Source organism: Ursus americanus, chromosome 5, assembly GCF_024610735.1.
Source record: "Ursus americanus isolate L20-20 chromosome 5, mUrsAme1.1.p, whole genome shotgun sequence".
Taxonomy (NCBI): Eukaryota; Metazoa; Chordata; class Mammalia; order Carnivora; family Ursidae; genus Ursus; species Ursus americanus.
Genome location: NC_142131.1, coordinates 63,154,543 through 63,181,283, shown reverse-complemented (window position 1 = coordinate 63,181,283; position 26,741 = coordinate 63,154,543). Strand labels below are relative to the sequence as shown.

At 36.6% G+C, this 26,741-nt stretch overlaps 1 protein-coding gene across 1 annotated transcript in view; it reads right to left on the bottom strand.

Moving 5' to 3' along the window:
- The window catches only part of FBN2 (fibrillin 2), a 240,051-nt gene that overhangs the window by 109,782 nt on the left and 103,528 nt on the right, over positions 1–26,741 (bottom strand). The window contains exons 8-11 of the mRNA XM_045794807.2: positions 17,150–17,275; positions 5,386–5,538; positions 3,661–3,888; positions 2,581–2,718 (exon numbers count right to left, since the gene is read on the bottom strand). Of these exons, the coding sequence (XP_045650763.1) occupies positions 2,581–2,718; positions 3,661–3,888; positions 5,386–5,538; positions 17,150–17,275 (645 nt within the window). The remainder of the gene's footprint in view (positions 1–2,580; positions 2,719–3,660; positions 3,889–5,385; positions 5,539–17,149; positions 17,276–26,741) is intronic.

Genomic DNA, 26,741 nt, shown 5'->3' with positions numbered 1-26,741 from the left:
TGTAAGACTTTAGTTGTAGACTAATCACAAATGACCACTGCCATGTTCAGAAATGTACATTTCATGGCTCTTGATTCTGAGGTGTCACGGCCTAGTACTTCCAACTGATCTCCTTTGTTTCGCCTTCTGTAGAGGAACAGGGGTACTTAAACATTACAGTCTGTGCCCTTTGGTTTCTTCCCATGTTTTCATTGGGGACTGAGTATTTTTAAGCAAGATTCATAGCATTTTTAAACTCCTAAAATAAATGAAATAATTGAGAAAGAGTCTGATTATCAGAATGGTTACATTCTCAGATACTATTGGGATAAGCACAGTATTCTTACAAAATACTACAATAGAAGTAATAATAAAGAATAACAGTATTCTTATAAATACTTGGAAGGTATTTTATATGCTAATTTAGCAAACACTTAAATTGCAAGGGCTCTAAGATTACCTGTGCCCAACAGAAACAGGAATTATTTCTTACTATCCCAAAATACAATTATTTGAGTTGAAACTATTGCTAACAGCAGTTTGTCTTATACAGACATAAAAGAGTTTCAGAAATACATTTTAGAGTACAACTCTCAGGAAAAGGAGAGAAAAACATGGTGAGTAAATAAAACTGTTTTCAGGTCTCGAGAGTACTTCTTGTAATACCAAAATGGAGCTGGTTTTCCTTTTCTGGTGTGTGATCTTTTACTAGAGTTATTACCTTTCATGTTATGACACTTCATTAGTATCTAACACAAGTTCCCAAATAGCAATGGCAATTTGTTATTCCTCAAAACACAGTGCAATGAGTTACACCTTTATCTCATGCTCCTATAATTTAAAATGCTAGTTAACTTAAATTCTCTTAACTTTTTCTGATATCCCAACTTATTATTTATAAAGTCAAACTCAACTGATCAGACTTAATTCGCTAAAGGAACCCTTGTTGCGGAGGCTGGTTGGAAGCATGACTACAGAAAAAACTTTTGATCCTTAAAGACAGTTCATCTTTATACCAACAGTTCACAAAATCCCCCGGAGTACAGGTGTTTTATACTAGGTAGAATAAAGTGCACCTGGGTGCCAATGTGAAATAAATGGTGGTCTTTGGCTAATTTGCAGGAAAGATTAAACTTTAAGCCTGATTTTACTTGTTGGTTAGTGAATCATGCAGTAACATGTGAATGACAAATATTAATAACAACACAAAGAAAGTCAATCCAATTTCAGTTTGATATACTGTAATTTTGTATGTATCTACGAGAAGATATTTTATATACTATATACTTATAAATCATGTTTTCTGGTAGGAAAGTCAATTTATAACAATAAATATAATTATTTATTATTATAAACCATTATAAATGTATTAAATTAATAATAAATATATGCATATTTCATGGTGTTCCAAAAAATACCACCTGGTCTATCACTTAAACAAGTATCCAGAAGTATCAGCTAAGCGAGGGCTGCTGCATATGGTTATACCCTACATAACCCCAAGGTGTGACATTTATATAGATTATGTGAATGGTCCCTCTACAGTTGTGCAGTGAGAAACCTGTGTAACTGCACATAAGGATCCTGACTTAAGCCTTACTTAATCATTCTCAACTGTATGTAGTTTAGAATGATTGGTTTTTCCAAAACATCATATTTGGCTGACATTTTCCTTCAAAGTCATAGTGCAGTTAAAACTTTTCAGTTTATGTGGTAAAATTATGATACTCTCTGTTCCTGGTCTGTCATCTATATAACAGAAGATCTGAACCCAAATCAGGTATTTAGGGTTATGCTAATTACAAAGCATATATTATCATTCGTTAAACTACTCCTAAACTAAAACTACTCTCAAGATATCATCAAAATGTTCTTCATTATAAAATCCCATAGATTTTTTGGCCCTCATTACATTTGATTTTTCTGCGTCATTTCGCACTTGCCACTACTTTTCTCTTCAATGGTATCCTTGCATAGCTTCAGGGACATAATACTTTCTGGATTATTTTGCTGTCTCACCAATGCTATTATTGAGCTTTCTTTAGGGGACTATGTTGCTGTGGCATAGGATTCCAGCCACGGTGCTACTGTTATTTTTCCACTCTTGCTGTGGTTCAGCATGGGTGACAATACTCACCCTCACGGTTCTAACAACCACATTTATGTCACTGATGCCTCGGTCTGTAACTCCAGCTCTGAACATTCCTCTTAACTTTAGACCTTTATAACTCAATGTCCTAGATACCAAATACTCAACATGTCCAAAAGTGACTCCTATCTCTTCCCAATCCGCACCTCCCTCTGCACGGTGACACCACCACCATATATCCAGTGCTGCTCAGCTAAGAAGGCAGGCAAGAGAGAGACAGACACAGAAATCACAACATACAGGATGGGAAAAAGTGGGGGATTCTTGAAGGGGGCTATCTCAGCAGTAGGTTAAAGGAGCATATGAAAGACCATGCACACAGAAGAGACAGCTTGGAAATTCGCTTTGCTTCTGAAGACTTTTTTTTTCCCCAGATGATATATAGTCTAATTTATTCCTATAGCTTAAAAGCTATGAAAAAACAAAGAAGGATTAAAGAATCTTGAGCTTACCTATGCAATCCCCGTTTGAATCCTGCTTATACCCCATGTTGCATTCACATCGGTAGCTAGACACAGTAGGTATGCAACGTCCATTTAAACAGAGATTAGCGTGGTGCTTACAGATATCTATTGTCTGGTTCAGAATAGCTACAGAAAATCAAAGCACAAGTGGTATTTCAGCATTACAACATGCAATACTTTAAGTTGATTTTTTAAAAGGATATTTAATAGTCCATTCATTAAGTGTACCTATGAAACACTCACATTATTCTGTATTTTACTGAAACTTGAATGTTAAGGATCTAAAAAATATTCCTGAGACACATGGTTTAACTTGCATTTGTTAAGTGATACATCTGGAAACTTTGTCCATAATGATGTCTTTTCAAAATTTCAGGAATGTTCTACTGTACATTTGAATGCTTTCCTTTTTTTTTTTTTTTGGTAACTGTGCTGAATATTCAGATATCGTAAATAGGCCATATGCCAAAAAGAATAAACATAACACTGTAGGACATCATTAAATATTATTAGCAAGAGCAGCTCTTATAAAAAGAATGAACTTAAATGTCAAGTATACCAATGCCAGTTCTGGCCTGAAGCCCAAGTTATTCAACAAAAAAGGGTGAGGAAAAGAAAGATATTTCATTAAAATATTTGGATAGGCACAGAGCAAGACTTATTCAGTTTATCTCAGTTGAGAAATGGTTCTGGAAAATAATTCAAGGGTTGTATGAACAGGGCAGCTGCAAACGGCCAAATGAAATACACTGGAACCAAAAACATGCTCTTTAATGGCGTCATCTGGAGTGGAGTATGACCGTGCTCTCATCTTTATTTTCAAAGAGAACCCGGGTCACTCTTCTTTTCTCCAATTTAGAAAGCTTATGGAACAGAAAAATAATATTTTCCTAAGCATTTTTTACTACTACCTTGTATTTCAGACCCTGAAAGAGGTTTTACACACATACACACACACACACACACACACACACACACACACACACACCCCTTCTGAAAAAATGTTAGGTATTATAAAATCATTTAAGGCAGAAAAATAAAGAGTCTACACAAAAAGTGAACACTCACTTAGTCCAGTGATGATGGGCCCCTGTCCCCCGGCCCCTACACCAGCTCCCCCAACTCCAGGAGAAAAGCCATTGCCTCCAGGGATGGGGATGAAGCCTGTCCCTCCTGGGCCATAGCCATTGCCACTTGGGGCAAAGCCATTTCCCCCGGTGCCTCCAGGTCTGGAACCAGCATTCCCTGGAATCCCTCCTATTGGAAGCCCATCCATGCAAAGTCTGCGATATTCCTCTAGAAGAAAAGAAAGGTCAGTTAAACACAGATAGATGTCCTATGCCATGATAAAAGTAATCTGTATACTGTAAGAACATTTTAGCTTATCTATATTATTTGATCTGAATAAGTAGAATATTGTATCTTGATCCAGGTTTCCAGTGCTAGGAGTAGCAGGGAGAAGTATAGATGTTTCAGAAGAAAAAAGAAAAAAAGAAAGAAAAGAAAACCTATTTGCCATATCTTAACTAAGTTGCATAACCAAAGACCTGTCTATATGTTCAGTCTGAACTCATAAAATTCCAGATACAACTATGAATGCAAGAAATTTACTTAGGCAGGTGAAAATTAAAGCTTTCAGTAATTCATTCTGTAGATTTGGTTTTACTTGAAACTTCATCAATAGTGCACCTACACATTTTTCCCATCTCCTTTCTTTGCCTTGAGGGATTAGTATGGCTTCAAAATAATAATTTTTTTAATACGTGGATTTTAACAGAAGACAGTGTTTAGTTAGCTTTTCAATCCACACCTTATTTATCCAAGTATCAAAGCTGAGAGGAAAAAAAGCAAGACTATACCTATCTTATTTCTCCACCTGTTCTCAGAATTAGGACACTAGTGTCAGTAGAAATGAAAATTATTTAACTCAAACAACTGTTTCAGTATTAATATTATATTATGTATTACTAGCGAGACCATTAGTTTCCAAAACTATATACTATGCATTAATGGTGCTGTTTTTTAAGTTTTTATTACTCAATTTTGATGTTTTATAGCTTAGAGATTTTGAAAGAATGGGTCTTAATCTTTTTCTCCATAACAGTACATATAGATACATATCTTGATAAGCATAGTGCAAAAAGTTTAATTATTTTCATAATACTATAATTTAACATAAAGAAAATATAAAAATAAAACATATTGATGTGCCTTTATGTGATTGATAAACACTAATCCTAATTTACCATTCATATCACACTAATAAGAAGAGTTACTTCTCATTCATCCTAATTTCCTGATATAGCCTCAGTTATATGGTTAGGTAATACAGCAAAGTCAATGAGAAGTATCCTCCTACCCTTTTATTCTTAACATTCAGATCATTAGAAAAGAGGAAATATCTTCAAGGATTGGGATACTAGAAAATAGGGGCACTCCTGAAATAAAATATAAATGAAGTTATTCAAACATACTCAAAGCTCTGCAATGAAAGATCAGGAAATTTTAAAACTGAATTGAAATATGTTCAAACAATATTTAAAAATACTTGCACAAAGACAAGTTATAATCAGCTTTTGGGAATTTTCCTGATACTAATAAAGTGTATAAACTGATCCCAAATAAACAATGCTGCCCCATCCCTCATGAAAACACCATAGTCATACTGACGGCAGTGCTAGGAATACACATATGAGTTGATTTCAAGGAGAAGAACAAAGGACACTAGGACACTACTGTCATTGATTTTCCTAACACTGCCTGTCCTGGGGAGACTAGCAGTTGGCCGCTCACCAGAGCCTCTGACGGGACAGGCCTCAGGAATGGTTCCGACGCCCCAGCAGCGGCCAGGCTCACAGCAGCACTGCACTTTCGTCATTCTGCCCGGGAGCTCTTGTGCACAGCGACCATTCACCAGGCCCGAGAAACATGTGCCTGTTCTTTGATCTGAACATGTGGAAATACAACAGAAGGCATGTGAGAATTATTCCAGGTTCTTATCTCAATTATTTTACATATCAGAAGAGGCTACGAGAAGGGAATTATTCTACTTATCTCTAATGTATCTATTTACTGTCTTTGTCTTTCTGATGTTTGTTCATTTATTTACTTATTTACTGAGCAAACATTCACTGAACACCTATTCCATGCCATATCCCACGGACATAGGAAGGAAAGATGTGAAGCAGGTATGTGCTATTACACTAAGAAGCCAAGCCCAGTCAGATCCAGAGCTTGAAGGAAAGAAAGAACCAAATCCCAGCCTAGATTATCCAATCCCCAGTTGCCCTGCAGATGCACAGTATTATTTGCCACTGAGAGTTTATGGTTGTTTGTTACACAGCAATACCTGACTGATACAGTTGCTATTCTAGAAAGGGTGATCACAACAGCTCCTCTGAGACAGGGGTATCTGAGCAGAGATGTGCATAATGTGAGAGCATGAGCCACTCAGTTATCACAGGGAAGAGAAATTCAAAGAAGAAGAAGGGGATGTGGCCAGAGAAGGAAACACAAAAGGGAGAGTGGAAGACACTGAGCTCAGAGAGCTATCAAGGGCAAGATCATGTACAATCCTATAGATCATGAGAGAAGGACTTTTGGATTTCATGTGGAGTGCTGCAAGAGTCACTGGATGCTTTCAGTTAGAGGAAAGGTAATGGTTTACATCTTTAAGGAGATCTCTTTGAATGCTGACACTAGAATGCAGGAATACCAGTGAAGGTAATCGGCGAGGGATGATGGCAGTTTGGATGAAGGCGGCAGCAGTGACAATGATGAGAATGGTCAGATGGCAGACATATTTTAAAGGTACAGCCCAGGGGGAACTTGCTTGGGAGTGGTGTATGAGAGAGACTCTTGGAAATTTCCTAAGTCTTTGACTTAGACAGCTGGGATGGGAAGACAAGCGGGAAAAGCAGGATTAAGGGACTCAGGACAAGGCTTCTCTTTAAACTGTGTTACATTTGGGATGTTGAATATAGGAGCCTGGAACCCAGAGGACTAGTCAGGCTGAAGGTATATACCTACGAATGACCTGTGTATACATGCAGCCATGAGGCTAGTTAGACATTTTCAAGAAGTCGGGGCAATGGATTATGTCAAATGGTGATGACAAGTCAAGTCAGGTGAGGACCAAGCTGTAACCATGGGGCCTGGCAGGATGCTATGGCGAGGAGATTGTGCATTATCTTGCAGTGGTGGGTGTAGAGCAGTTAACATGATCAAATAGGACTATAGTAAACATCACTCTGCCAGCAGGGTAGAGAATGGATCGAAATGGAAGATAAAGGCTGAAAGACATCATTGAAAGAGCATGTAAAATGCAAAGCTGCATAGGGATAAAATATTAATATCATCTATAAGCCCAGTGGGCTTAAACTGAAATTGCCTTTAGTGTAAGCAATGAAAAAAAACTGTGGGTCTAGTTCATTATATATTATTCAACTTTTATCAAGAAGCTTCCAAGAAGTTTTTCTATGCCTACAAGAGGAAGTATCACAATAATCAGGAGCTGCATATTAATAATGCAGATGAAACTATTAATAACAAAAAATTCCAATAGGCAACGCCTAATTTTTTATACTAGATACAGAGTTTAAAATAAACTTATTGTTTTCGCAAATGGTCTGTAGTATACCTCAGGTTGTTTCTAAGCAATCATTCAATAAGTGAATTGGCTTTAAGGTACTCCCTGTAAGAAGCAGAACACCTCCTTTCACTTCCCAAAAGAAACCTAATATGCCCAAAAGCCAAGTACTAAATTTGAAGCATGCATGCATACTTGAAAGCACCACAGACATTTCCTAAATTTCACAAACTGGGCTTGAACAGACTGTCACCGGGAATAAGTTCACAGGTAGGTTTCTGTGCCCAAAAATGATGCAGGAAAATAACTTTTGGAATATTTATTCCAGGAACCCTGAGTATCATATTCCTAGACCTACCCAGCTGCTACATTCCTCAAGAACAGGATATATAAATTCAGATAAGAAAGTCCTAAACTCTTAATAATTGTGGTTACAAAACACACTCGGTTACTACTACAAAGTAGGCTGAATGTATTTCTCTCAAGTCTTCTGCAAGGAGGAGGTTGTACCAGAAAGTTTGACAAAAATAAAAGACAAAAGTCAGAAGACAAAAGAACAAAAAGCACAGCCTTGAATCAGAAGATTTAGGTCTTCCAACAAAACCCTATTTAATTTTGCAACTATACTTAATTCTTCTTCCTCATGGAACAGGATTAGTGGCAGAATTAAATAAAACAATGTTTGTTCTGTTTCCAGCAGAATGGTGGATTAGCTATCATGAATGTCCCTCCCAACTGAAACATCCTGTATAAAATATGAAAAAATATTTAAAAAAATACATCGGCCGGCTGGCATGAAAGAAAGGGAAAAACAGTCTCACAATGAAGTGAAAACAGGAATCTTAAGAGGTAAGTGCACAGCTAGGTTTCAGCTTTAGAGCTTCTGCAAAGCTCTGGAGACTTCGAATTTCAGCCTTGATAGTTCCATAGGGTCTAGAGCATAAAAGATAAAATGCCCACATTCTCACTCCCAGCACAAAACTTCACAGGAAACTCCTTCATAAACTAGGGGCCCCAAAGAACCATATCCTTAGTACAAGGCTATAATGTACAGGTGGACAGCTAAGAGACCTGCCTGTCTATACCTCAGGACTGAGTGGAGGTAAAAAAACATCTCTCCTAAGACTCTCCAACCACAAGCTCTTCCTCAAAGAGACAGCTTTGATGTCTCAATTCATAGTTGGTTTGTGGCCTGAAAAACTTCAAAGGCAGAACAGACTACATAGAGGTCCTCAGGTAGGGATACCAAGCAACTGGCAAAAGCCCAAACGGGATCCATGAGGACTTAATATTATGCAGGTCTCAGAGGATTCCCATAGACAAGTCCCAAGACATAGGAGTAGCTAACAACAAGATAAATAGCTAAATAGATGAGTAAATAAAGAACACATAAAGAGACAAGCCTCCATGAACAAAAGCGGCTGAATAAACATCAGATATCAGATACAGAATGGTCAGACTGATTCTGACAATGTGTAATTATCTGCAACGACAATTCATTAAATATTAATTATAACTAATTATATTTAATGCTTAAGGTAATTAAAATCTAAAAATGTGAACAGGTAAAAAGAGTCCATAAACCATGAAAGAAGGACTTAAAAAAATTCAGTGAAACTTCTATAAATGAAAATGATCATAACTGAAATAAAATGTTTAGTAGATATATCATATAGTATCCTGCACATAGGTGAAAAGAGAATTAGTGAATTCCAAGATATATATGAATAATTCAGTGTAGTTCAGAGAGACGAAGAGATGGAAAATATTTTTTTAAAAAAGGTTAAGAAATATGGAGGTGAGCATAGAACTTTCTAACAATGTTGCAAGACAATCTCAGATCTAGGAAGTCCAATAAATCTAAAGTGGGGAAAACAAAAAGAAATCCACAGTTCGCCACATCACTGTGAAACTTCAGACCAACACAGAAAAAGTGAGGAAGTTAAAAATGGCTAGAAAGACAGATTTCCTGCTAAGGAATATTTAAACCAATCACTGGCTTCTTAATGGCACTAATCGATGCTAAAGCACAATGGAATATTCTGTCTTCTGTACACTATGATAAAATAGCTGTCAACCTAAATTTCTGTACCCTAAGAAACCATCTTTCCAAAGAGAAAATTAAGGTGATTTTTCAGGAACACACACACACAAAAGAGAATTTTTTATTAAAAGATTTTGCTAAAGGAAATTTCAGAACAGGTTCTTTTTTTTTTTTTTTTTTAAGGTGGGCTCCACGCTGGGCACAGAGCCTGAACTCATGACCCTGAAATCAAGACCTGAGCTGAGATCAAGAGTGGATGTGTAATTAAATGAGCCAGCCAGATGCCTCTTAGAAAAGTTTCTTCAGGCAAAATGAAGAGGATTCCAAAAAGAAGGTTTGAAATATATAAAGGAATAATGAGGAAAAATAGATATATGGGTAAATACAAACAAGCACTAAAATATTGCACAGTAATAATAATTAATTTGTTGCAAATACAGACTCGCGATTGGCTAGAATTTTTAAAAGTTGGGAGGGAGAGACCAAAGTGTGACTATTCTTAATATTCTTTTATTGTTTAGATATGGGTAAAATACAGAATAATTTTAGACTTTAAGCTACATATGCATCTTAAAATACTTGGATGACCACTAAAACCACAGAAGAAAGTTAAAAAGTGTGGGGAAAGAGGGAAAAACAGCAAATAAAAAAAAGAGCAAGAGGAAAAAGTAACAAAGAAAAAAATAAATAGGAAGCACAAAGAAGGTAATCAAAATGCATACACATCGGTTACTATAATAAATACAAATGGATTTAAATCTCAATTTAAAAGACAAAGATTTTCAGACTGTGAAAAAAAATTTTAAAAATTTAGATTTAGGTTGTTTAGGAGAGATACATTTACAACCTAAGGAAGAAAAAAAATTGAGAGGAGAAAAAAACACAGCAGGCATATATTTAAACCTTCAGTGCCCACTCACAAAATGTAAAACACAATAATGAGATAAAATAAGACAAAAACAAAGTATTTAGAAATAGACCAAGAGGAAGAGTCAACAATTTTAGAGAGTCGATATATATTGAAAAAAAGGCTCAATTCACCAGGAAAACATAATACTCATCAATTTAGAGACTCATCAATTTGCAACATAACATCAAAATACAGAAACAAAAACTTGAAAAGCCACCTGGAGAAACTAAGAATTCTATCACAGTGAGATATTCACACAACTCTTTCAGTAATTGACAGATATGGTAGACAAAATTCAGTAAATAAAGAAAAAATGAACAGCACAGGTAACAAGTTTGATCTAATGGATATATCTATTCAACAATTGGGAGAAAACATATCTTTTTCAAGATTTTCACATGGAAAATTTGCAAACCAAGGAAACCCCATACACTAAACAACTCATGAGTCAAATATAGTATCAAACTGGAAATAAGGTAGTATTTATAAAAATGAGTAAGGGCTCATCAGGAATCCAGGTGGAATCCACTCCAGTCCCAGACTATGGGAATCTGCAATAATATTGTGAGAGGTCCACAAATCTGTATTTACAGTGAACATTGCAATACAAGTATAAAATGCCTCACCATATGAAGCCACTACTGTGATTCCCATATATGGACTGTGTTGTGACTAATAAAATACAAATTCATTTAAATGTATTACTAAATACCCAGTTGCTTTTCCACTATGCCACTTCTCAAAGATACTGAATTATTACCCTGTGTGGATCTAAAACGCATCTTTGTATGTCAAACAGGGGTTTTCAAATTCAATAAATATAAATAACCACTGTTCTACACAGTTTGGAAATCTGTGATCAGTCCTAAGATACGTACTGGAGGAAACCATGTCATTTGTGGGAGGGTGGAAGGGCAGAAAGAGTGGATCAGAAAATAAATCTTAACATTTTTCATAAATTCTACACTTAGTTTCTTCTAATAACATCAGGGAGGCAGGCAATCTACTTCCAATCCTGTGTGTCAACAACATACCAGGATAAGCTACAGATCAATTTGATGCATCATAGTTAAGGTATCCCCCAAAATACATTTCAATGCAAATCAGGGGTTCTTTCCTTTGCATATCAGAAATTGCATGGTCCTTAGAAAGCACTGTGTTGAAAATGTGTCACACAGAAGAATATCTGGAATAAAAAAGGGGCACCCAAAAGAAGTATGAGCGGTCTAGGCATACTATCCCTTGAAATAGGGAATTATTAGGGACAAAAGCAGATGAGGACAAATCCTTCTGATGCTTGGTGTATGTTTAACTGCAGGACTGATATGCCAGAAGTAATGAAAACAAGTCTATTTTTCTAACAATCTATCATCCTCACTGCATTTCTGAACAACGTTTACATGAAGTCTCATTTAAAGCCACACTGTGGAAGAGGAAGCAATTCATCTTCTCTGATTAAAATATGAATCTATCTTGAAGCAAAATAACGGTACTCTTATCAGAGTGTTTTCATGGTTGACATTTACTCGGAGATTGATTTGAGAACTAATGGTTAATTAGACGATGTGATGAAAACCTTGTAAAAGCTGGCGATTGTGCCTCGAAATAAATACATCTCCTGTTGAACGAATTCTGCTCATTAAAAATGAAGGATTCAGCAGGAAAACACCGATAAGGTGAGCTCAGGTTAGAACACTGGTGATCCTAGGTGTTGGGTAAATAGCAGCCATTGTCTCAGGCTTTATCCCCTGATCCTGGAGGACTGCACCTGCCTCTCTGATGGTCCGGAGCCAACCTGCGTTCTCCTTGATTAATTCTGCAGATTCTTGCTATTTCTCAAATACTTCCATGTAGGCTTTTATGTTTCCATTACGTAAGACTAACTAGAACCAGGAACAATGAAAGAAACAGAAGTACTGTGGCTCCTAGGTTTATTGCTTCCTTTAAAATAGTGAAGTGTTTCTTCCTTACCATCTAACCTTTTCTTTCTAGGACCTTTCTTCTTAATTAAAACTAGTATCTCTGTTCCACCAGTTGACTTGTATGTGATTCTGAAGTTAAAAGTAAAACACTACTCGGTGTACTGATGCATCCCTGTCTCCCCTTTTCCCTCTAATTAAACATTTTGAGGCGTTTTGGGTTATCCCTCAAGTGTTTTGTTGCAAATACGCACCTGCTCATGTGATAAATGCCCATGGCCACACAGGGAGCTACATGGTAACAGCATATCCTGGCCATCACTCTAATAAATCATTGTATGAAGACCTTTCTCATTCCTTTTAAAAAGTTTTTTCCTCCATTGATTTTCATCTCTGGTCTATGGCCCTGCTCAAAAATCTTGATAGGCCCTCACTACCCTCAGGATTAATCTGAAGCTCCTCAGCATAGAAGTTATACGCAAGTAATGAATCATGGAATTTACATCAAAAACTAGGGATGTACTGTATGGGGACTAACATAATAAAAAATTATTATTAAAAAAAAAGTTAAGAACCTTAGTAACCAAATCTTAATTTCAACCATCTTTTTTGTTTCTTCAACTATTTCCTCTCTCGGCTCTCTTTCACAGATAAACTCTTCACACCCTCTCCGGAGCCCGTTGGACACTTTCTGTCTCTGTAGTCTTGCTCATGCCTTTCTTCTCACTTGGCACACCCCTGTTCCCTTTGTGCAGCTCCTTCCTGTGTGCCAAAGTCTACATCAGTGCCCATTTCCTCAAGAATTTTTGACTTACAGAATCCAATGCCTACAAAATGATTTGGCAGTTAATCACCCATAGCCTGAACCATCTTCTTTTATTATTATTTTTTTCACATTTACGTTTTCAGGTTTTATTTTCTTAAGAATATTCCAAGACAATATTGTGCACTGAAACTTTTGAAAGGCTCAAGAAAATGTCCTAGGATGCTGTGGTCATAAGATTTCTACATGCTTCCTCTCATTTCCTGAACTTTACTGGCTTTGCTGCTGACTGATACTTTCAAATCTCTCTGCTTAGGGTCCCTGCTGGTTCCGTGTTCAGAAAGGCAGCAGGCTATCATTTTGCATACAGAATTTGCTCACTGCTCTTATCAGTTCATTAATTACTCATTGCCATCTGGCAGTCACTCTCTCTGCCTATATTACAATGTGGAAATTAGGTATTAAAAAAGCTAGAGTATCCCAAAATGACACAAGGGTCATTAAATTGTGCTATTACGAATGCTTCTAAGAAAAAGATTATTAGGCATGTTTCTACTCCTTTGAGAAGTGACATATGTTAGTACTCTATGTTGAAAAGAAAGCTCTGTCCTGGATATTTAAAAAAAACTTGATAAAACATATTAGATCAAATTACATTAAGCATTTGACTTTTATATTTAGTATAAAGTAAAATGGGAAAACTCTCCTACATAGAAATTAAAATGCCCAGCTAAATTCTTCTGCCATATGAAATTGTTTTCCTACACATAAAAGAAATAAGGCAGTTTACTGATGCTTTATAATGTGGTATAGACTCAGTATACTTTTGTTAACTAGAATAAGAAATTGGGGGAGAATTCAGCATATGCCACTCTCAGAACAGAGCTGCAGAAAACATGCAGTTTCATACTCAAGAAAAAGTTTTGAGTCCATCCCACTCATTATTGTTAGTATATATGTGGTTACAAAATAAATAGCATGGACATATCCATAACATACATAATTTAATCATGAACAAATTCAATGTAAGAAAGTAGGAGACTCAGATTTTAAGAAATCAAAATCAAAGATCTCTTACACATTAAAATGTCAGATTTGTTTTTTTCTCATCTATGGAAAACACATACTTATTTTAAATGTAATACATTTACTCAAAAACATTTTAAGCTGCTTACTTAATTTTAACAGTGGCATGTATTGCAATGAGCACTGGGTGTTAAAGGCAAACAATAAATCATGGAACACTATATCAAAAACAAATGAAGTACTGTGTGGTGACTAACATAACATAAAAAAAAAACACACAATGGTTTTATAATTCTGGGGAGCCACTCTTCCTCCTTAGGGGTTCTCCTTTGTTCCTGGGCAAGGATGTTGACCCTGGAATGGATGGGGACTTATGCTTAGCATAGGACTCACTTTGCCTCAGCTCTCTGAAGCTCAAGCAGGCTCTTATCTCAGGGGCATTCTGCACCATCACTCAGGGCCACCACATCACGTCTAGTAGGACGCCAAATGATGCAAGCAGTTACTAACCAACACAAAACTCTCACGTTCAACATCAACTCCTTCATCCATTTGATGGTTTGTCTATTCATTTCTAGAAGATTTACTAAGCCCAAACTTCTATACAAGGCACCGTGTAGGGCTCTGAGGGAGCAGCATAAGGCAGGACGAGTGGAGCTCACGGTCTGGCCAACAAATAATGCACATGTGTCTGTGTAATGTGACAAAGCCAGAAATGAAGGAAATGAAAAATATCATGGGGCGGGCTGATTAATTTTGTCCAAGAAGAAAATGTGATATCTAATTGGGGACTTAGAGGATGAGTCAGGTTTTAATGAGCACAGAAAGGGGATATTCAGATGCTTCAGAAGAAAGGATACTGTGGGCAAATGCAGGGCAGTGTGGTCATGCGGAGCAGTGACAGGAATGCGAGTATGTGGCAGCAAGTTGTTAGCAATGAGCCTTTTTTTTTTTTAAAGATTTTATTTATTTATTTATTTTAGAGAAGGATAGAGAGCATGAGCAAGGGGGAGGGGCAGAAGGAGAGGGAGAGAGAGAATCTCAAGCAGACTCCATGCAGAGAGCAGAGCCTGACACGGGGCTTCATCCCAGGACCCTGAGATCATGACCTGAGCTGAAATCAAGAGTCAGGTGCTTAACTGACTGAACCACCCAGGCGCCCCAGCAATGAGTCTTGAATACAGGCTAGTACCAGGTTCTAAAAGGCTGTGAATGTCCAGGTAAAGATTTAGAACTTTTCAGAGACAGGCAAGAAATAAAGAGAATTTATCATACTTCCATGGTAAACCAAATATCTGACAGCAAAGAAAAACAACCTCTATAAATCACTGGGAATCTTGATCTTGATTATCTGAATATAATGAAGAATATGCCTCCTTTTCAATGCAAAAAAAAAAGTGAACACAAATTTTGTTTGACTAAATATTTAGAAATGTAAAAAATCAAATATAAAAAATTAATTTGGAAATATGATACAAAAGACTAACATTTGTGTCAAATTCTTCCTTCTGACTAGTTTGCTTCTCTTCTCACCCCTTACCACCTCCATTCTAATCCATTCTCAAAGGCCTTCATTTACGTCACCTACCAAATAAAACATATACACATGATGTGGATTTCCAGAACTTCACAATAATAACCTCACTTACTTCTCCAGCCTCCCTTTTTCTTCTAGTCATGTTCTAGAACATAAGTTTCCTGAAACTAGGGTCTACGGCATGAGCCAATGATGTTCAGTGATGACTCCCAAATTGGTATTCCTCCCACACCTTGGATTCATGCCTATTTCAAGCTGATGGATATGTGTATGTACATAGATTATTTTCCTACACAGTTTTAGAAAATCAAGCCAAGTGGAGGTAGTTCTACTAGTTTTCAACTCTCATAGACCTATGACTTCAAAATTAAATTAGATGAATTAGACTTACATGCAGTGAGTCAATGGGCACACTGACCCTAAAACCAGTTAATTTTCTCCATTTTCTAGACTTAATAGTTCACATAAAATGTCTGACCTAATGTAAGACAGGAACTTCGATGCATTCATAAAGAACAAACAACCATCATTCAAATCTTATTACTCTAAGATGGGAGAGGGAGGTCAGATGCAGACATCCCACCTGTCAAAGCACATTGTCAGCACACTACTGGAGAATTCACTCACCCTAGAGACTGATATCGAGGCACAGAGTCTCCACCCGCTTGAAGTAGCTAAGGAGGCAGTGTGGTGTGGGAGTAACACAGGTGCAGGAGTTGCAGAGATCTGCATTAGAACACTGGCTCCATCTACTGGCTTTGTACCATCGTGTTTAAGTCACTTAACCTCCCTGCACCTCAGATTTCTTTGTCTGCAAATCTGAATAATCACGAACCTATCATACAGAGCTATTATAAGGATTAATAACATACGGGTCCAGTACAGGCACATCCTTCTTCTCCTCCTCTTAATAAAAATAAAGAATTTTTTTTGCACACTTATTAGAAGAAACTGAGGTATAGAGGGGTCAGTGGCTTGCCCAAGGTACCACAGTTCTGAGCTAATGAGGTAATACAGATGCGCAACGCCTTACCCATGGCATGTGTTTCATAAATGGTAATGATTATTTTTACTACAACTACCTCTGTTTTTTCTATTATGGCCACTGCTATTCTTCTACTAGTATTTACAATGACAATATAGTATTCTGAAGGCAGAATCTACGCCTCCCACATTCACTGGTGGATGGTGGCCCTAAGTTTAAGTTTTGCTCAATAATGGATGACCCAGACCATGACTGAGAAATCCTGTTTCATCTTTCCAAACAAAGGAAAACATACAAATATATTTGGCTTTACTTTGAACATACTTAAAACACAAAATTAAAGGTGTCAATTTCCTTTTTGTAATAACTCTTTTCACTAGAATAAACAAGCTCTAAGTAAATAAGATATTGACTACATTCCTGATTCATAGCAATGAAAGAAGCGTTAATTACTACATTCTGTCTCCCAAGGCAGATTTAAGAAAATATCTTTCTCCTGCCTTTGTGTCTCTAGCACTGGGCAAGAGCAATGTCTTGAGGAAGTCTTTCTTCATTTCCAAAGTGACTTTGATAACATAAAACAAACCCAGATGGCTTCTGAAACTGAAGTCTTTGCAAAGAGCACCTGGTCTATCAATCCCTCAATAGCGGTGCCATTTATTTTAAACAACCTTTTCAGCCATTTTCCCAATGGTTTTATAATCGTTGCCATCTTCATACATGTTTGGGCTATTCTGTTATTATAAAGAAGCACTGTATTGTGCCTTCAAAAATCCAAGGCTTACCGATGCACCGAGAACCATCTGTTGAGGTTACGTATCCACGTGGACAAACGCAAAAATAGCTTCCCACGGTGTTGGAACACTCGCCAGTCTCACATATCCCAGGAATGACGCTGCACTCATCAATGTCTAATCAAGGGAAGGAGGAGAAGATGATTGAGAAAGGCCTCCATTAAAAAAGCTTGTAGAGGGATTTTTTTTTAAAGAGTATCAGAGCACTCATGGTTGATTAGGTCAGATCATATAACCCTGAATATACTCTTGTTTCAGACCCTGAGGAATTTCTCACACATATCTATGGGAACTGAGATGAAAGTAAACTCCCATGAAAGTAAAACAATGCCAACTAAAGCAAAACTCTATATCCTTTTCTCCCCCCGACAAATGCAATTTAAATGGAAAATAAGTAAAGATGTCAATGTTTTAGTTTCTATTCTATATCAATTAGGAAATTATTCTACTATAGCCTTTAAAAAACATGTATAGGGATTACATTTTAAAATGTGGAATAACAGAATACATCTAAAATTTACAGCTGGTTTTCATGTTAATTATTTGAAGCAATGGATGGTAGCAAGTTAATTTTTTTTTTTCTATTTGGCTTCAGGACATGTTTTTGTATTTATATTTGAATATGGGTATATTTGACATTCTGGGAATTAACTTTAAATTTAAAATAATACAGAAACATGGCAGAGGGCAAAACTGGGGTTGTCCAGTTTTCCTATTGTACCTCCCTGCACTTAACCCGTTGTGCTTACTCAATGCCTGGACTAGTCTATTCCCTTGCACATTCATGAAAGGTCTGCTTTCTTTTAAACTTTCATTTAAGCAGAAAACCTGGCCATTTATATAAGCATTAATGTGTTTTTCTTTTAGTTCAGTAAGCAGAGAGAGGTGGAAAGTCAAACAAAACTACAATCGAGTACACCGGAACCTAATTGCTAATACATTTAAGAGGAAATGAGCAAATTGTGAGGGAAATCCAGCCACAGATGCCTAGGAGTTGGCCATCTTCTTTAAGGCGCAGAGCTAGCAAAGACCACTGAATACAGAAAAGGATTTAAAAGTCATAAACATAAAGATTACAGAAAAGCAAACCTGAGCTTTTAGTTTCTTTTGAGTTTTTTTAAGTTGCATATTTATTTTTTAATGTATCAATAAAAAACAAGAAAAAATTATATTCTTGTAAATATAAGGAAAGAAATTTTAAACCCTACAATTTAAAAAATGGTTGGCAATGCCTTTCTTGAATTCCTCCATTGATCTAATCCTTTTTTTTTCCCCCATTTATTCTGACAAGTTACTCTTGCCTACAGGCTATGTCATGAAATAACTATAAGCCTGTGTGTCTTCTTGGAATGTTCTCATATAAAAAAGTTACCAGATTCAGACATTCCCTGAAATAATATCTTCATTTGAGGCTTAGCAGTTAGCCACGGAAGGCACAGTGGTACAAATCAAAATTGACCAATTCCCTAAGAGAGATCAGAATTCTAACATGAATTGACTACATGAGAAGCAAGTCCATAATGCGGTGCAGTTACCATCAGATTTAATCCAACAAAATGGAACCATGTGTGCAAAATTAGGACCTACTGCATCTTGTGTTGCTATCTTAGTACCGTGCATCTTAATAAAATCGAATGTGGATTCAGAATACAAAGGAAACTAGAAGAGCTACGCTTTAATCACCAAATGCACTGATCGTCACTTGAGGAGAAGGAAGACGACAGAAGAGCAGTACAGAGGGGAGACAGCCCAAGCTGCCTTCTGATCCTCTACAGTCATACCAATAGTCAAGGCACTTATGGAGCCCAGGATTGATCTAAATTCTTAAAAATTAGAAACCTTAAGTCCTTCATTTAAGCATTAATTCTTATTTCCAAGCATTTCCTTTCATAATAAAGAACTTCTTTGTACTCTACTTCCAAATACTGTCCCTAAGAACAAAGAGTAGAAAACTAAAAGATGTCTGACATTTTTCTTTTTTAAGGAAAAAAAAAAAATCTGGAACAGAGAAGAACACATGGAGTGATAGTAAATTTGTGGCTTTTGTGTTAAATATTTTAGTGTACAAAAACTCCATGTTTCACAATTCTTAGAATTAACTAGGAACCTGAGAAGGTTGGATTCCAAATAACTGTATGAAAAAGGCTCATACTAAAGCATTTAGGAATCTTATATGAACAATGGGAATGTGTTTCATTTTTGGGTAGACTCCCACCTAAATTTTTAAAATTCAGTGCTTTTTTTTTAATTGATCAAAACACCCTGCATTTCAATGCAGTCATGCCCAATATTTATCCATCAATTTAAATTTAAATTTAGCATTAATACTTATGGTAAGAAGGATGTGTGCCTTTAGCTCTTTTATAATATTAGTTCTTCAAGATCATATGTCACAATCAGATTTGAAAGCAGTATCTTTGCGAATATAAAGCATATACCGCCTGGCAAGATACACAGAAGTATGTCTAAGGCTGGTAAGTCTATTCACTGAAAAAGGCAAAGTCTTAATAAAAGGAGTTGGTTTCATTCATCCTCAGCATATATAATGTGCCACCAACAACCTTCCCTTGAACTTTTTTTAAGTTTATTTATTGGGGGTGTGGGGGCTCTTGTGTGGCTCAGTACTTAAGCATCAGACTCTTGGTTTTGGCTCAGGTCATGAACTCAGGGTCATGAAATTGAGCCTGGCATTGGGTTCCATGCTCAGCACAGAGTCTGCTTGAGGTTCTCTTCCCCTCTCCGGCCTTTACCCCACTCCCATGTATGTGCTCTCTTTCTCTCTGTCTAAAACAAAAATTAAAATCTTTAAAACTTTACCAGTTTGGGTGGCTTTTGTCTGCAAATACCAGAAAAATGACTCTAAAAGGACATAAACCAAAAAATTAATAGCTTGCATATCTGAAGTTGATATGGCATGGACATCAGGATTAGTTTAAGTCAATGTCTCTTGTTCAGTTTCTCTGAGATGTGTTCAACTATGCCCTCTATGCTTTGATTTTGTCCTTAGGCTGTCTTCCCTGATGGGAGCAAAATGGCCGTCACAGTTCTAGGCTCGACCTTTGACCAGGACATCTAGTGGAAGAGAGGGTGTCTTTTCCTGTGGCTCTCTTTTAGGAGGGAGGAAATTTTTCCCAGGAGCACCCAGCAAACCTTCCCTTTTGTCCTAATGTTCTGAGCTATATTCCTCTAGCCAGGAGAATATGCTGGTTGGCAAAGGTCTGGAATCCTGAACCAATTACTGTGGCAAGTGGAATGCAGTCAGCTTTAGACTAATAAAGAACAACAACAACAAAAACAAAAAAAACAGCATGGATGAGTACATCTGAAAAGAAAGCACAGCTGAAGCATGGAAAGTGTATCAGAATGGGTAGGAAGTTGATGGAAGATGAGCTTAGCCAGTTAGCCGTAGGCCGAATCCTAGAGAGTCTTCCCAAGGACTTGGGCTTTTATCCTGAGGTGATTGATGGTGTCTATGAAGGAGTTTAAATTAAACAAGAGCATTACATAAGCAATTCAATATTTTAGAAAGACAATTCTTGCGCGTAATGTGGACAGATAATGAATCACCTAGTGATTAATGATGAGAGCATGGAATAGGGTTTATGATGAGAAAGAGAACACATCTTCATGAGATAAGAGGAAGGAGAAATCAACAGACTTTGCTACGGGATAAATTAGACTTCTAGACTGATTAACAAGGGAGATAATGGTAGTGCTATTAACAGCGAATGGGACATGGAGAGAAGAACACATTTTAAGGTGAAGCTAGGTTTTTGGACTTTTTGAACTTGAGATTTTTGAGAGAAATGGGCAGCAATTCCAACTGCATAGCAACAAATTGGAAACTCAATAAAGACGTAAGGGGTAAAGACGTACATCTGTGATTTATCACCAACTCAGTGGATTGTGTTTGAAGTTGTAGCAATAAATGAGATGTGCAAAGGAGACATGTAAATGAAGAGAGTTGAATTTAAGGAGGGAAATTATGAGAACCACTACATTCTAAGAGAAAGTCAAAGGAAGAAAAGCCACTATAGGAGCCTGGGAAGGAAAAATTAGGGAGAGATGAGGAAGAGTATGATGAACGAAGTCCAGCATGGATACTGTCAAAAGGAGAGGGCTGTTTAGTGTGCCATGGAAGGGTAAAGAAAGAGAAGGGCTGGAAAGTACTTGGTAATTTGAAGAAGCTGAACATAGATTTTTTTTTTTTTAAAGAAAATTAGATCTAAGCAAAACCATCTGACGGATTTGACTGCCAAACCACAGAACCTCATATTTGTCAACCAACATTTACAACATTTACTGTAAATCTTACTCTAAGCAGAATATAATGAATAATTTGGTAAGTGGTGCTAAGTGTGATCTCAGATATCACTGAATTCTAAGAACATTGCCCTAGAGATTCTGTCAATTCTAATATGGACGTCATACTATAAAGTAGTCCATGTAACAATTATGTTACAGAGAACTTAGAACAAATTAAACAAGAAATTCTGCTTTAAAAAAGTCTTTGTATTTTCTTTCCATCAGTGTCAAGAAATTATATATACGTGGTCTATTCTGTATAATTTTTTTGGTATAGGAAAAAGTATATTTCCATTTTACACTGAACTTCTATTAATTAATATGTTATTTAAATTTATGACTGAATTTTAAACAGAATAAACTGCTACCTACTTCAAGCTTTTATAAGGACAACAGGTATTACAGAAATGGTAAAATAAGCTATATTGGAAAATTAATGTTTGCTTTCCCCTTTTCAGATTTTGAATGGTGTGTATCAACTGTTGTCAGAATTCCATCATATATACATAAACAGTTTTACTGAAATATAGTATTTTATGGTGGTACAATTCACCCACTTACAGTGCAAAATTCAATGGTTTTTAGTATATTCACAGGGTTGTGCAACCATTGCTACAACTTAATTTTAGAATATTTTCATCCCCTTAAAAGTACCTCCATCCCTTCAGTAGTCACTCTCCCTACCTTCCTGTAAGCTCTAGGGAGTAACTCACCTACATATAACTAAAAGATCTACAACTCTTATTAACTAATCTGTCTCTATAGGTTTGCCTGTTCTGGACGTCTCATATAAATGAAATCATAAAATATATGGTGTTTCAGGACTGGCTTCTTTCACTTAGCATAGTGTTTTCAAGGTTCATCAATGTTGTGGCATTCCTTCTAATTGCGGAGTAATATTCCAGTGTATGGATATATCACATTTTATCTATTCATTCATCAGTTAATGGATATTCGAGTTGTCTCCATTTATTTGGCTATTATAGACAAAGCTACTATGAACATTTGGGTACTAATTTTATGTGGACATGTGTTTTCATCTCACTTGGGTATACACCTAGAAAGGAAATCGCTCAGTCATAAGGTAACTCTATGTTTAATTTATTGAGGAACTGCCAAATTGTCTTCCAAAGCACCTGTAGAATTTTAAATTCCCACTAGCAATGTATGAAGGTTCCAGTTTCTCCACATTCTTGCCAAGACTTATTATTATCTTTTATCTTGTAATAATGTGAAGTGGTATCACACTGTAGTTCAGGTTTGCATTTCCCTAATGACTAAAGATGTTCAGCACATTTTCATGTGCTTATTGGCCTTTTACATTTCTTCTTTGGAGAAATATCTATTTAATTGCTTTGTCCAGTTTTTAATGGAGTTATTTGCCTATTAATAGTTGAGTTGAAAGAGTTCTTTACATACATCCTATATCTGATATGTAACTCGCATATGAATTTCCAATATGAACTTTAGAACAGACTACACATTTCTGCAAAAAAAAAAAAAAAAAGCAACTCAGTATTGCAACAGGGACTGTGTTGCATCTACAGATCAATTTGGGAAATACTATCATCTTAACACTATTAACTATTCCAATCTATAAGCACGGGACATCTTTTCATTTATTTAGAACTTCTTTAATTTCTTTCGAAATTCACTTCCTTTGTTAAATATATCCCCAGCACTTTATTCTTTTCGATACTATCATAAATGGAATCCTTTTCTTAGTTTCACTTTCAGAATGTTCACTGCTAAGGTATGGAAGTGCAATTGATTTTTATATATTGATACTGCATAATATCAATCTGGCTGAATTCCTTTATTGGATCTAACAGTTTTTTAGAGGACGCCTTCTTCACTTCAGTGGATACCTTATTCTCTTTAGTTGACATCTTCTCCACCAAAGGCATGTCATCTGCACGTAGATAGTTTTACTTCCTCTTTTCCAATCTGGATTCTCTACTTCCTTTTTTTGCCTAACTGCTCCTTTAGGCAGAAGCATTCGTTCTTTTGCCAGGAAGTATGATGTTAACTGTAGGTTTTCATAAATGCCCATTATCAGGTTAAGGATGTTTCTTTCTATTCTTAATTTGTTGATCATTTTTTTATCATGAAACGGTGTCAGATTTTTTTAATGCACTCTTTGCATCTATTGAAATGACTGCATGGCTTTTGTCTTTTATTCAATTATTTGGATGGTGTATTACATAATTTGATTCTTCAGAGGCTGAACCACCACCCTATATTTCCAGAATATGTATGTGTATATAACAAGAATATATGATCATGATGTATAATCCTTTTTATATGTAGCTGGATTCCATGTGCTAATATTCTCTTGAGGATATTTGCATCCATATTCATGAGAATATTCATCTCTAGTTTTTTTTTTTTTTCTTGTTTTCTTTGTCTGGCTTTAGTATCAGTGTGACACTGGCCTCAGAGAATGAACTGGGAGACATTTCTACCTTCTCTATTTTGGGGAAGAATTTAGGAAATATTGATATTAATTCTTTGAACGTTAGGTAGAATTTATCACTGAAGTTATCCGGGCTTGGGATTTTCTTTCTTGTGGGAAATTTTTAAAGTACTAATTGGATCTCTTTACAACTGCTCTACCATGTTACTATAATGCATTGTTATCATCTATTCAGATTTCCATTTCTTCTAGAGACAGTTTTGGCAGTTTGTGTCTTTCTAGGGACTTGTCCTTTTTGTCTAAGCGGTCTAATTTATTGGCATATAATTGGTCATTGTATTACTTTATGGTAATTTTTTTTTAATTTTTATTTATTTATTCGACAGAGAGAGACAGCCAGCGAGAGAGGGAACACAAGCAGGGGGAGTGGGAGAGGAAGAAGCAGGCTCCCAGCAGAGGAGCCTGACGTGGGGCTCGATCCCAGAACGCCAGGATCACATCCTGAGCCAAAGGCAGACGCTTAACCGCTGTGCCACCCAGGCGCCCCTACTTTATGGTAATTTTTGTTGGTCAGTAGTAATACCTTTTTTTTTTTCATTTCTAATTAATAATTTGGGTCTTCTTTTTTCTTGTTCAGTCTAACTAAAGGATTGTCAATTTTGTTGATTTTTTCAATCAACTGCTCCTTTTGTTGACATTCTCTATTGTTTCCTGAGCTTAATTTTCCTTATTTTCAGTTGTCTTTAATACTGTCTTCCTTCCACTTGCTCCAACTTTAGTTTGTTCTTTTTTTATTTCCGGGGTGGAAGATTGGGTTATTGGTTTGAGATCTTTCTTTTTAATATAGGTGTTTACAGCCAAAGAGTTCCCTCCAAAGACTACTTTAAGTGCATCTCACAAGTTTGGCATATTCTGTCTTTCATTCATCTCAAAGTATTTTCTAGTTTCCCTGTGACTCTTCTTTGTATCACTAGTTATTTAGTAATCTGCTGCTTAATTTTTATATATTTGTGGATTTTCCAAATTCCCGTCTGTTATTGATTTCATTTAATTCCATTGTGGTTGGAGAACATCCTTTGCATGACTTCAATCTTTTTAAATTTATTAAGCCTTGTTTTATGGCCCAGCATATGGTCTGTTGTGGAAAGTGTTCTATGTGATTTCAAGAATACATATTCTGCTGTTGTTGTGTGGAGTGTTCTTCAGATGTGTACGAGATCTAATTAGCTTATCATGTTGTCCATTATTCTAGTTCCTTGTTGATCTTCTGCCTCACTGTTGTATTACTGTATTCATAACTGAAAGCAGGGTATTAAATTTTCCACTATTACTGATAAACTATTTCTCCCTTCAATTCTGTCAGTTTTGCTTCATGTATTTGGGGATCTGTTGTTAGGAGCATATGTATTTTTATAACCATTATAACTCTGATGGATTAATCCTTTTATCACTAGGACATGTTCCTCTTTACCACTAGTAACATTTTTTATTTAAAATCTATTTTGTCTGATAGTTGTTTAGCCATTCTGTTTGTGGTTTGCATAATATATCTTTTTTTCATCTTTTAATCTTGAACCTATCTGTATTTTTTTATTTTAAAGTTTGTCTTCTGTAGACTATGCAAGGTACTGATTGGTCAAATGTACTTAAGCCCCTTAGCCAGTTACTGCTGGATATGCACATGGCATAGAGGATGTTATCACAGTTCAAAGAGAATGGGTTTTTTTGCCCCATGTATTGCCAAGGAACAGTAGTTTGGAAGTCCCCTCTCTGATCTCACTTGAGAGGGTAGAGCTTTGGGCATGCGTGTAATTTCACATGGGCAGGAACATCTGTGCTATGATTTTTAAGCCTGGCTCCCTAGGAGTTACTCCTTGGTCAGAGTAGCTTAAATTATTCACTATTTGGTCAGAGGTTGTGTTGAAGCCTTTTGTGTCAGTGAGGCCTCTGCCCTGCATTGATGGGTGTGTGTGGTGATTGAGGAATGCTTTCAAGTCTGACACTCTGTTCCTGAGTGGGTGCAACCTAGCACATACCACAGCCTTCTCAAACCTCAGAGTTGACTGGGATCCTAAGAGGGCTCTTCTGGACTCTTTCCCTAATTCTCTCTATTAAATTTCTGGCTGTGCTACCATTTTGCTTGAATCATTGGGTTACTAGCCTCCTCTTAATTGTCTCCCACCAAAATTTCTACTGTGTATGATAGTGCCCTTAGGTATAGAGTACTCCATTCTCTGTTCCAAATAAAGTTGTCCCTTCAGGCAGAGCTAAGGATCTCTTAGTCCTCATGATCTGCCTTTTCCTTGGGCACTGCAGGGATATTGGTGCAAGGACTCACTTTACCTAGAGTGATGCATCTGCTCTACCAGCAGGTATTAGGGAAAGGAGACGGCAGCTCCTGTATTCTCAGTATACCCCTTCATGAATGGAACCTCTGCTCTTTGAGCAAACTAGAGTTGTTGCCCTTGGACAACCACTAGTGGTACAACCTGGAGTATACCTCCCACCTGCCAGTGGAAGCTGGGTATAGAATGAAAACCAATCCTCTCTCTTTTTCCCACCTGGGTTAGAGCTTCTGAAAATGGAATGGGGGAAGGGAAAGGGGATGAGAAATACCAGGAGCCTGGCCCTCTATGAATTTATTACCTATTTTTTAAATTTATTTTTTTATTATTTTTTTGTTATTAACATATAAAGTATTATTTGTTTCAGGGGTATAGGTCTATGATTCATCAGTCTTACACAATACACAGTGCTCACCACAAACACATACCCTTCCCAATGTTCATCACCCAGCCACCCCATCCCCCCAACCCCTTCACTCCAGCAACCCTCAGTTTGTTTCCTGAGATTAAAAGTCTC